Here is a 12,072-nt window from a genome sequence, read left to right as displayed (position 1 = left end):
AGTGCTGCCTGTGTCACAGTGTGCAGGGACCCCCCCCCCCCCCCCCCCCACACACTGGTAACGCCTATCTGAAACGTTATAACAAACTGCTAGTCATTCACTTATAACTTTCAGCAGGAATAATAAAGGAATGGTACAATGTAGAGTCATAAGAATGGACTAGAATGGTTATTACATAGGTACTAAAACAGACATATCAGGAGAGGTGACAGGTCCTCTGTAAAAGAATCTGTCACCAGGCACAATGCCTTGTAGGACTCGGGAGAATGTAATGATAATTTCACTTAGAGATCTGCTGCTTCATTCTGGAGAAAAAATATCTTTAATACATATACAAATTAGCAGTTAAATGCACCAAGGGCGGGTCCAAGACCCTTATGCCTCGTTTCCACTGAGAGGATCGGTTCGGGTCGGCACAGTTTGGAAGATTTTTAATGGTCCGGTCTATTTAGGTGAGCGTTTCCACTGCAACTCGGGCCGCTGGGTCCATACGTGGTTTAGAAACAAAATGCGTAGCGTGACGTCACACTAGTGCGACAACAAACGCGACGCTACAAACAACAAAGATGGAGGTCATCCAGCACTTACGTTTGACGTTATTCAGGCCGCCAATCAGGAGAATGTATTGTGTGACGCAAGTAGCTCCGCTCTAACCGAACCGTTCCATTTTTCTATGGCCCTACATCTGAAGCAGGACCCTGAATGGTGCGGTACGGTTCGCTTGTATGGATCGCTTTCATATTGGAAACACCCAAAAAATACCTCGTTTCCACTGAGCGGATCGGGTCGGTACGGTACGGTTCACTATTTTGGGTGTTTCCACTATGAAAGCGATCCATACAAGCGAACCGTACCGCACCATTCAGGGTCCTGCTTCAGATGTAGGGCCATAGAAAAATGGAACGGTTCGGTTAGAGCGGAGCTACTTGCGTCACACAATACATTCTCCTGATTGGCAGTCTGAATAACGTCAAACGTAAGTGCTGGATGACCTCCATCTTTGTTGTTTGTAGCGTCGCGTTTATTGTCGCACTAGTGTGATGTCACGCTACGCATTTTGTTTCTAAACCACGTATGGACCCAGCGGCCCGAGTTGCAGTGGAAACGCTCATCTAAATAGACCGGACCATTAAAAATCTTCCAAACTGTGCCGACCCGAACTGATCCTCTCAGTGGAAACGAGGCAATAGTGAACCGTACCATACCGACCCGAACCGATCTGCTCAGTGGAAACGAGGTATTAGTGCACCTTTGCTCCTCCTGCTTCCTCTTCCAGTCCCTCCATCTCCTTCATGATTGAAAAGGCCAGGAGAGATGACTATGCAAGAACCTGATCCTGTCAATCAGCAAAGAGAGGGATAGGCTGGGGGAGTAAGCAGGGGGAGCAACAGTGCACGGAGTGGCTTGGACCCGCCCTAGGTGCACTTAGCTACTCTTTTGTGGACTAACAGTACTTTTTCCCCTATCCATATTGTTACATTCCGCTATGTTAGCCCTACAAGGCATTGTGCCTAGTTTATCAGTGAATTTCCTGCTGACGGATTCCCTTTAAAGAGGAGTTGCCATTGCTCATGACATATCTAAATTAGGAAATATTTTAATTTCCTATAAAATACCATGCGGGAGGCACCTTAGAATTTTGCATTGTTCACTACTTTACTATTCCTCCTGGAAATGTATGACTACATCTACAGCTGGGCATTACCACTCAATGAGGAGTGTTTCTAAACAGACCTTCAGATAGATCGTATTGGTGTTGGGGCATGCCCTGCTGACAGGGCGAATGGAAATACCCAGTTGTCAATTGAGTCAGACATTTCCAGGAAGAATAATGGAGGAACGGGACAAATTACGCTGCTGACTTGCTGCTTTATGGGGATTACAAACATTTACTAAATGAGACACATTGGGGGACATTTATCAAGACCAGAGTTTTTTTTCCGCCGGTCTCGAGTCCCCCTGCTCAGCCCAAGGATGCACCAAAGTTATGTACAGACACATCCTTCCACTGGACGTGCGACAGACATAAATCTATGGCCCAACATAACAGAATTCAAGCTGTTTTGTGCGGAGGAATGGGCTAAAATTCCTCCAAGCCAATGTGCAACAATCAACAATTACTGCAAACGTTTAGGCTACATTCACACGAACGTCTTTTGTTTCCGTGTCTGTTCTGTTTTGTTTTTTTTGCGGATAGGATGCAAACCCATTCATTTCAATGGGTCCACAAAAATGCGGACAGCACACCGTGTGCTATTCGCATCCATATGTCCATTCCATAGTCCCGCAAAAAAAATAAAACATGTCCTATTCTTGTCCGTTTTGCGGAACGTCATTAGTTTTTTTGCGGATCCGCAATTTGCGGGCTGCAAAACACATACGGTTGTGTGAATGTAAGCCTTAGGCTACATGCACACTACCGTATATGCTTTGCGGTTTGCAAATTGCGGATCCGCAAATAAAAACAGATGACATCCGTATGCCATCCGTTTTTTTTTTTTTTTTGCGGATCCATTGTAACAATGCATAAAACGGACAAGAACAGGACATGTTCTATTATTTTTTATTTTTTTGCAGGGCTACAGAACGGATATACAGATGCGGATAGCACCCGTTGAAATGAATGGGTCCGCATCCTATCCACAAAAAGAACGGAACAGACACGGAAACAAAATACGCTCGTGTGCCTTAGTTGCACAAGAAGGTCACACCAGATACTGAAAGCAAAGGTTCACATACTTTTGCCTCTCACAGACATGTGATATTGGATATTTTTTCTCAATACATAAATGGTGAAAGTTTGATTTTGCTTTTCTTTGTCTACTTTTAGGACTCTTGTGAAAATCGGACAATGTATGTAGAAATCTAGAAAATTCTGAAGAGTCCACAAACTTCCAAGCACCACTGTATATACACATATGTATACATCTTAGGCTCCAAAAATGAATGATTATGTTGTCTTCTATATAACAATGTACAAGAAGTGTGGGTGACATAGAGCAGGGTATATGTATACCGCCACTTTAGTACCAAATACAAAGATTACATTTTAGCATTCTTTTTTGTTCGCATTTGCGCTATGACTTCTCTTTATAACATAACCCATAAAGCTGTGCAGATGCCTTGATCGATGGATCGAACTGTCTCCTGATCCTCCCCATTGACTTGTAACGTGGACTGTCATGTTCCATTGTGATGTCTATTTGATGGCATAAAGAATGATGCCAAAAGTGATGGAAACCTCAACAGAAGCCTGACAGAAGGGCCGACTGCAGGCGTGAACATTAATATGAGGTGTATTTCTGCCCTTTACGTGCAATTTATGCACATGGGTGATCATCCAGGTACAGAAACATTTCAGCCCCCACCGCCACGCGGGATTCGCTGACGTTATTGGGTTTCTATAAAAGATACTTGAATGAAGAAGCAACGGCTTCTATACTCAGGAACAGAGAACACACGCGTGTGGCGATGACGTGTAACAACCCGATCCAGCAGATGGGCATGTGCGCAGCCCATAAGGTTCACACATTGTGGCCAAAACGGTCATTTTGCAGTAAAAAAAAAAAAAAAAAGGCATACATTTTTAGTGCGCTTTTGTGATACAGTAAAGATGTGCGTTCAACAATTACCGCATTGCAAAATATACGCTGCGTTTTGTTTTCTCTTAAAAATGACCAAATTTTTTTTTGCAACATTTTTGCCCAGCCCAAGGAGAACATAGATTACCTGGCTAACTGCACGGGGACTGGTTCACTTACCTGTTTATATACTTGGGGTGGACGGGAGGGGGTTAAGTGCATAGTTTTCCCCGTCTCTTCTCAGAAAATAAGACAGGCGCAAGATATTTTAGAATCTGGCTATTCCCGGCTCAGTGTGAGCGCAGACAGAATTTCCCAGACAAGGTCAAACCTGTGCTTCTAATGAAATAAAGGGAACAAACTCGCATGGCGTTCACTATGAAAGGCTTATAGGAGCACTAAACCTGTGTAAAGTACGGTAAATATACGTGGGGGTCCTCAGAAGTGGAGATATCTAACTTATGGTAGTGATCGAGGGGCTAACATTCATTTGTCACCTGTAAATTATGGTTCAATATGATATCAGGACATGATAATTATACAATTAAAGGGTTATTACTAATGCAGATGTGTAAGGTGTTAAAACCGTCTGGTCCCCTACTCTGGTACCTGCGTGGCCAACAGAGATATGTGTCCTGTCCCATCTAATGAGACTCCACTCCCAACAGCATCCATGTGGAGAGTGACTGGAGAGGTGGAAGGTATGGAAGCAGGCAAGCACTTCCATAACACCGAAAAGAAATGAGCCATGCACATGTTTGTTCTTTTCCATATTTCTCTGTCCACCTCAGTGACATCACTCAGGTGGACGCACATGCTCAGTTCTATCATTTAACGGCTGCCCTGTATCTAGTATTATAAGTTGCGACAGCTACAGGGAGAGAGCTGTAACAGAAAGGGCATGCCCTCCTGAGAAAGGACATACCCCCATAGCAATTGGAGCAATGAATGGGGAGATCTCTGGATCCATTTGAGGTACCGGACTGGTTCTAGCTTTGTTAGAAACAGATTGCCATGTACTATATGATGTTTTATTTTCATTTTTTACATCAATCGTAGCATAATCCCTTTACGTATTGAAAAAAGAGAGAAGGAAAAATGTTGTAAGAGAAGCATTGATAGTTAAAGATCTTGATATTGATGACCTACCTCAGGATAGGCTATCTATACCAGATCAGTGGGCATTGGAGCTACACAACTCTGTCTATTCTGTAGAGGATGGAGCTATGGTAAGTGCAACAAGGCTGGAAGCAACACTGCATTTACCAACAATGTCCTCTACACAATTCCAGCTGATCCGTGAGGGTGTTGGGCATCGAACCCCCGCCAATCTGATATGGGTGGCCTATCCTGTGGATAGACCATTGATATCAAAATCCTAGAATACCCTTTTGAGCCAAACATGACCCTAGGTTATGTCTACTTAATAGGCGAAGTCCAAATCACTAGAAAATCTTTCCCTACAAGCTCCTTAGATGTAAACCAGTCCCGTGAGACACAGTTATTACATATAAAGACTTAGGAGCACTTACTGGTTACCGTTTGTGTTGAGGGTTTCGGCTTTAAAGTACATTTACCCAATTTTCCCCAATCTGACATGGGCTTTGTAGTAATGCAGATCATACTCTGGGAGGTACAGCTGCTGAGGCAACCATACATTACCCGATCATTCTCCGTCACAGGTCTTACTGTAGTTAACTGGACCTGTGCACAAGGCTTTCCCGCTGTCATACGAATACCTCGGTAAATGTACTGTCTAGCATGCTGGCGGTGTCTCTCCGGGGGTGGAATTTAAAACCTGTGGACACCATTGGGAGAAATTTTTATTGTTGAATCTTACTCAATTTGGGCTTAAAAAAAATCATTTCACTTGTTCTTTATTAAAAGTTTTCATTATTTTCTACAGCTTTCAGTTTCAGTGCATTTGTAGACTAGCAGGCTTTCTGCTTCACACCTAACCAGTCAGGGAACTGCTCGGCAGGATCTACATCACATATTTGACTTCTCCAAAGCATTTGACACTGTACCACATAAAAGGTTAGTATATAAAATGAGAATGCTCGGACTGGGAGAAAATGTCTGTATGTGGGTAAGTAACTGGCTCAGTGATAGAAAACAGGGGGTGGTTATTAACGGTACACACTCAGATTGGGTCACTGTCACTAGTGGTGTACCTCAGGGGTCAGTATTGGGCCCTATTCTCTTCAATATATTTATTAATGATCTTGTAGAAGGCTTGCATAGTAAAGTATCATTTTTTGCAGTTGACACTAAACTGTGTAAAGTAATTAACACTGATGAGGACAGTATACTACTACAGAGGGATCTGGATAGATTGCAGGCTTGGGCAGATAAGTGGCAGATGGGGTTTAACACTGACAAATGTAAAGTTATGCACATGGGAAGGAATAATGCAAGTCACCCGCACATACTAAATAGTAAAACACTCGGTAACACTGACATGGAAAAGGATCTAGGAATTTTAGTGAACAGCAAACTAAGCTGCAAAAACCAGTGTCAGGCAGCTGCTGCCAAGGCCAATAAGATAATGGGTTGCATCAAAAGGGGCATAGATCCCCGTGATGAGAACATAGTCCTACCACTTTACAAATCGTTAGTCAGACCACACATGGAGTACTGTGTACAGTTCTGGGCTCCTGTAAACAAGGGAGACATAGCAGTGTTGGAGAGGGTCCAGAGAAGGGCAACTAAAATAATAACTGGAATGGGTCAACTACAGTACCCTGAAAGATTATCACTTTATTCAAAAAAGACGACTGAGGGGAGATCTGATTACTATGTATAAATAGATCAGGGGCCAGTACAGAGATCTATCCCATCATCTATTTATCCCCAGGACTGTAACTGTGACGAGGGGACATCCTCTGCATCTGGAGGAAAGAAGGTTTCTTTACGGTAAGAGCAGTGAGACTATGGAACTCTCTGCCTGAGGAGGTGGTGATGGTGAGTTCACAAAAAGAGCTCAAGAAGGGCCTGGATGTAGGGCTGGGTGATATGGCCAAAAATCTATATTGTGATATACGTAAATATTTTCTTCTGTATGTATACAAATTACATCGCCATCATCATCCATGTCCCTCAGCCAGTGCCATCAGCCCCATGCCATTGCTATTTGCCGTCATCCATGTCCCCCAGCCAGCGCCATCAGCCCCATGCCATTGTCATCCACCCCCTGGTAGATTCGGGCCCCTGCTAATATACTTACCTTCCGTGCAGGGTGCGCGGCTGGCTGATGGAGTCTGCAGGAGACGGACCGTGTCTTCTTCCCAGCATGCACTGGGAGGGACCTGACATCACACACAGCGTCAGCCAGCACGCTGACGATGTGTGCACGCAAGGCCCTGGCCAGTGCAGCGCGGTGCAGAGACAGGAGGCCACGGAGTGGTGAGTGAGAAGCTTCTTCAATTCTCTACCGCTCCGTGGTCATCTATCACGATATGGCGATATAGCTAAAATCTATATCATTGCCCGAATTTATGTTGATAATATCGTATATCGCCCACCCCTACCTGGATGCATTTCTGGAGTGTAATAATATTACAGGCTATAGCTACTAGAGAGGGGTCGTTGATCCAGGGAGTTATTCTGATTGCCTGATTGGAGTCGGGAAGGAATTTTTTCCTCTAAAATAAGGAAAATGGCTTCTACCTCACAGTTTTTTCCCCCCCCTTCCTCTGGATCAACTTGCAGAAAAACAGGCCGAACTGGATGGACACAGGGCCGGCCTTTGGGGTGTGCGGGCTGTGCGGCCGCACAGGGCGCCATAGCAACAGGGGCGCCGGGCGGCCGACAGCTCGCAATGTAATATGGGCAGGCGAGGCGGCACTTATGTTTTCCCACGGGGCGGGCCCCCCGCCCCCTCCATCTCCCCCTCCCCTGTATTCAGCAGGGGGCGCCCGGCGCCCGTTGCGGTTTAAAAAAAAAACAAAACTTGCTTATATAAGTTTGGGCGGCTGGCGGCGCCCCTCATTCTGCGCTGCCTGAGTGGCTGAGGCTGAGCACTTGCCGCTCTAAAGAATCCTGCCTGCGCTTGCTGTTAATGTAGCGTGGCCGAGCTCTGTTCGATCCGCGGTACAGGAGCTTTTGTTTCCTGTACCCGGCCGGACTGACAGGAAGTGCTCACTTAGTGTGCACTTCCTGTCAGTCCGGCCGGGTACAGGAAACAAATGCTCCTGTACCGCGGATCGAACAGAGCTCGGCCACGCTACACTAGAGGTGGAGGTGGGAGTAGAATGAGTCTGAGAGTGAAAAGGGGGAGGGGGGAGGAAATAATGAGTGATGGGGGGGAGGAAATAATGAGTGATGGGGGGGGAATAATGAGAGTGATGGGGGGGAATAATGAGAGTGATGGGGGGGGAATAATGAGAGTGATGGGGGGGGAATAATGAGAGTGATGGGGGGGGAGAATAATGAGAGTGATGGGGGGGAGAATAATGAGAGTGATGGGGGGGAGAATAATGAGAGTGATGGGGGGGAGAATAATGAGAGTGATGGGGGGAGAATAATGAGAGTGATGGGGGGGAGAATAATGAGAGTGACGGGGGGGGAGAATAATGAGAGTGATGGGGGGGGAGAATAATGAGAGTGATGGGGGGGGAGAATAATGCGAGTGATGGGGGGGAGAATAATGAGAGTGATGGGGGGGAGAATAATGAGAGTGATGGGGGGGGGGAATAATGAGAGTGATGGGGGGGGAAATAATGAGTGATGGGGGGGGAAATAATGAGTGATGGGGGGGGGGATAATGAGAGTGACGAGGGGGGGGGGGAATAATGAGAGTGACGAGGGAAGGGGGGGGGAGAGAGTGACAATAGAGTCCCCAGAGCCAGACTGCAGCCAGAGTCCAGATCATCTTATTGTCCTGGTGGTAAGTAGACAATGCAATATGTTTATTATTTAATTGTTTAGTTATTAATACTACATTGGAAACTAATTTTCTCAGCTGGACACCGGCCGACACTGCGCATGCGCTGGGAGCCTCACCAGCGGTTAGGGTAGGGAAAAAGCACTGGCCCGTACGTAAATTTTTCCCTTCCCTAACCGCTGGTGAGGCTCCCAGTGCATGCGCAGTGTCGGCCGGTGTTCAGCTGAAAACATCCATCCGATCACTGCGCCTGCGCATTGGCCCATAGTTTTTCCCTACCCTAACCGCCGGCGAGGCTCCTGGCGCATGCGCATTCTGCTGTGAAATTTCCCTAACCTGTCGTTGTGCGCCTGCGCGGCGCTGCACACCTCCTCACGTCATGTCCGGTGCGACCGGAAGTGACGAGGGTAGGGAAATCTCACGAACTAGGGAAGTATAACATTACACCGGCCTTTGGGGTGTGAGGGCTGGTAACTACTTGGTTGGATAGTCAGCCAGCCTATGCCATGATGCCAGCAACAAGCAGTTTTTTTTTTTGGGGGGGGGGGGGGGGGCGCCACAAGGTTAGCTCGCACAGGGCGCCTGAACACCTAAGGCCGGCCCTGGATGGACAGATGTCTTTTTTCAGCCTTACAAACTATGTTACTATAGCCCTTATCTGTACTTTCCTAACCGGTCATAAACACTCATTATAACTCAATTCATATCAGATTGTTAAAAAACTTAGCTTAAATGAATGTCTATGAGATGTCAGGAGTTCAGAAATAAGAGCTACATATCGAGCCAACAGAGGAGTTCTCAGATGGATCTGGTGTGAAGAAGAGAGCCTGTTAATCTGCAAACATACTGAAAGCTGTAAAAGAAGATGATTTTTAAGAAGACCAAGTGAAAAAAAAAATTTCACCCAAAATTAGTAAAATGCCATTATAAAAAAATGTTTCTGCACTTGAATGAAATACAGAACCCAATGTATATGATATGCACTATATACTTATTTCTTGACTGGTTTGCAGCATCTATACAACCTAAAGCCAAGGACAGGACACAAAGAAGCAAATACATTGTAGGCGGATATGTACCAGAACAAATATATCAGTGATTCAGGATTTCAGGTGAAAGCAGGACACAGGAATATAAAAATCCCCCCCCCCCCCCCACTGTTAAGGCAACAGCCGCTATAGCAAAGATCTGTCTCCTCAGTTTAGTGATAAATTACTGTGTGCAAAGGGGATAATCGGTATCTTAAAAAAGCTTGCACAGACCTCTGTTGCTATAGCAACGCATGTGTATAACACCACTCCGGCTCTTATCAAAATCACAACCAGGACTGGAGAAATAATAAAAAAATATATATATACTGTATATAAAATCTTCCTTATTAGATACTCTAAGAATGGTGTCTTATGATGGCCTACACACATACAGAAATGAGAGCATCTGGCAGGTACAGCGAGACAAAAGCTATGAGAGAATCCTAAAAATGTTTACAAAAAGAGCACGAAACACATGGTAGCATTTTTTGGCAATTGTGATAAACAAAAAATATCAGCCTCATTGCTTGTTCTTTTGTGTTTATTTTTAGTAACGTGAATTGTTACAAAGTTACAGAAACCCCAAGGGAGGCTCTGAACGCGAGTGTGAACACGGCCTTATGTGCTACTCACATATAAAATACTACGGAATTCGTGTGAGACTCTGGAGACTCTTCTAAATTTTTTAAGAACGTTGTGCTTTTAGACCTCTTTTGGAATTTAATCTTACCTGACATAATAACCTTTGATGTTGGGTATACTAAAAGATAAAAAAGAGCTACTACACCACATAGCGCATTCACCCCAATATCGTCAAAGGATAAGAACACAGAGTTGTCTCTTACCATGAGTACCACTGCTGTGCCAGGCCGCAGGAAACCAAGTCTTGGCTGCAGCTCACCGCACAGAAAATGGTATGGACACCACCGCTCTTAAACGTACTTAAAATAGTGAATTAAGGCCAGAGCACTGCCAGAATTAATACTACAAAATCAAGTGTGAAAAGAAAAAACAGGTGACGCGTTTCGATACGTTCAATTATGCAATTGAGATCATGTATTAATTAAAAGGGTTGTGTCACCTCACATATTGGTGGCATATCGCTAGGATATGGCACCAATGTCAGAGAGGTTCAGGTCCCCCCTCTGGGACCCCTCTAGATCGGAGCAAGAGAGTCCTGCGCATCCACAGCATGCTCTCAATTAACTTCTGTGGGAATTAACAAAATAGCTGAGGCTATTTTCAGAGGTCTCATATAAATGAAAAGAAAGCGCAGTGTGCAAGCACGGCCAAAATGCTCAAAAAATGCAGATCGGATGCGGACCAAAGATACGTTCATGTGCATGAGCCCTTGTATTGTTTATGTTCTAGTCTTAATTATTCACTATTCTAAATGATGTTGAAAGACCCTTCTCTGCTAGACAAAATTTTTGCTTGGGGTTCTCTCTTTTTTCACCTTTCTCCTTGTAGTTCCCTTCCTTTATAGGTTTATGTGTACGGTTTTCTCTAAAGGTCCTTTTACAGAGGCCAACATTCCAGGCAATTATCAGGAACAAACCTTAATGTTGATAATTGCCAGATCATCAGCGGAGATACAGGCTCCATTTTTATGCAGCAAGCACCCTCGTTGTGCATTTTATTCCATTCATTGCTAAATGAAATGTTAAAGCTTAGCGGTACAAAAGAATTACAAAAATCTAATAAAAGTGCAAGGGGATGATAGCAATTGTCCTTCAGCTCCTTGACTGTCAAGTTCATGTCCCGACTACTTCTTATGAGCAACCAACCAACTTATTACCTCATACTTCTTACGTCCCAGCCACGGATGGCGGTGTCATTGGCTGTGGCGACCTGGGTACAATTGTGGTGAGGGCTCCATCGCCCAGAGGTAAATTTCAGCTGCCCTTTACCTTCCAATGTAGCAGAACTTGAGAGCTGTAAAAGGAAAAACAAGACCATGTACCAAGTCAGGCTCAAGACTCTGTCAAAAGGTTTCAGCAAATAAACATTATGAAGGAACTTTGCCAAAGGCTTTGATTACAATGTCTAAATATTGTGTCTACTGATTCTGTCTCCATGGTTACAGACTACAAACAAACCTTGTGTAGTCTGAACCTCCAGTCATATTCTCTTCTCTCTACTACTTATTGCTAACCTACTGAATATAGGGAATATTTGACCAGGGTGCGTACAAAGTCTATAATACTGGAGACACGAATGTTTACATAGGAGTTGTAGACACAAAACCAATCAAGATTTGGCTTAATTTTTGTATTTTATTTTAGACAAGAGCAAAAAAATTGATCCCTTAAAGGGGATGTCTCACTTCAGCAAGTGGCATTTATCATGTAGATAAAGTACTATTGTGATTGTCCGAATTGCCTCCTTTGCTGGCTTGATTCATTTTTCAATCACATTATGCACTGCTCGTTTCCATGGTTACGACCACCAGCCGCGGTGTCCGTGCTTAAACACTATAGTGTCTCTCTGGTGGCCAGGGCCCGGGAGCACACATAGGAACGCGTGCACAGCAGCTCCCGTCCTGACCACCTCATATCTTTGCGGTGGTCGTAAC

The 12,072-nt window shown here is 44.7% G+C and overlaps 1 protein-coding gene across 2 annotated transcripts in view; it reads right to left on the bottom strand.

Moving 5' to 3' along the window:
* Positions 1-12,072, bottom strand: part of EIPR1 (EARP complex and GARP complex interacting protein 1) — a 198,261-nt gene that overhangs the window by 13,163 nt on the left and 173,026 nt on the right. For both annotated transcript variants that reach the window (XM_044292544.1, XM_044292545.1), the window contains exon 6: positions 11,296-11,432. In XM_044292544.1, the coding sequence (XP_044148479.1) occupies positions 11,296-11,432 (137 nt within the window). The remainder of the gene's footprint in view (positions 1-11,295; positions 11,433-12,072) is intronic.

The sequence above is a fragment of the Bufo gargarizans genome, chromosome 4, assembly GCF_014858855.1.
Source record: "Bufo gargarizans isolate SCDJY-AF-19 chromosome 4, ASM1485885v1, whole genome shotgun sequence".
Taxonomy (NCBI): domain Eukaryota; kingdom Metazoa; phylum Chordata; class Amphibia; order Anura; family Bufonidae; genus Bufo; species Bufo gargarizans.
This window is presented reverse-complemented; position numbering and strand designations above follow the sequence as displayed.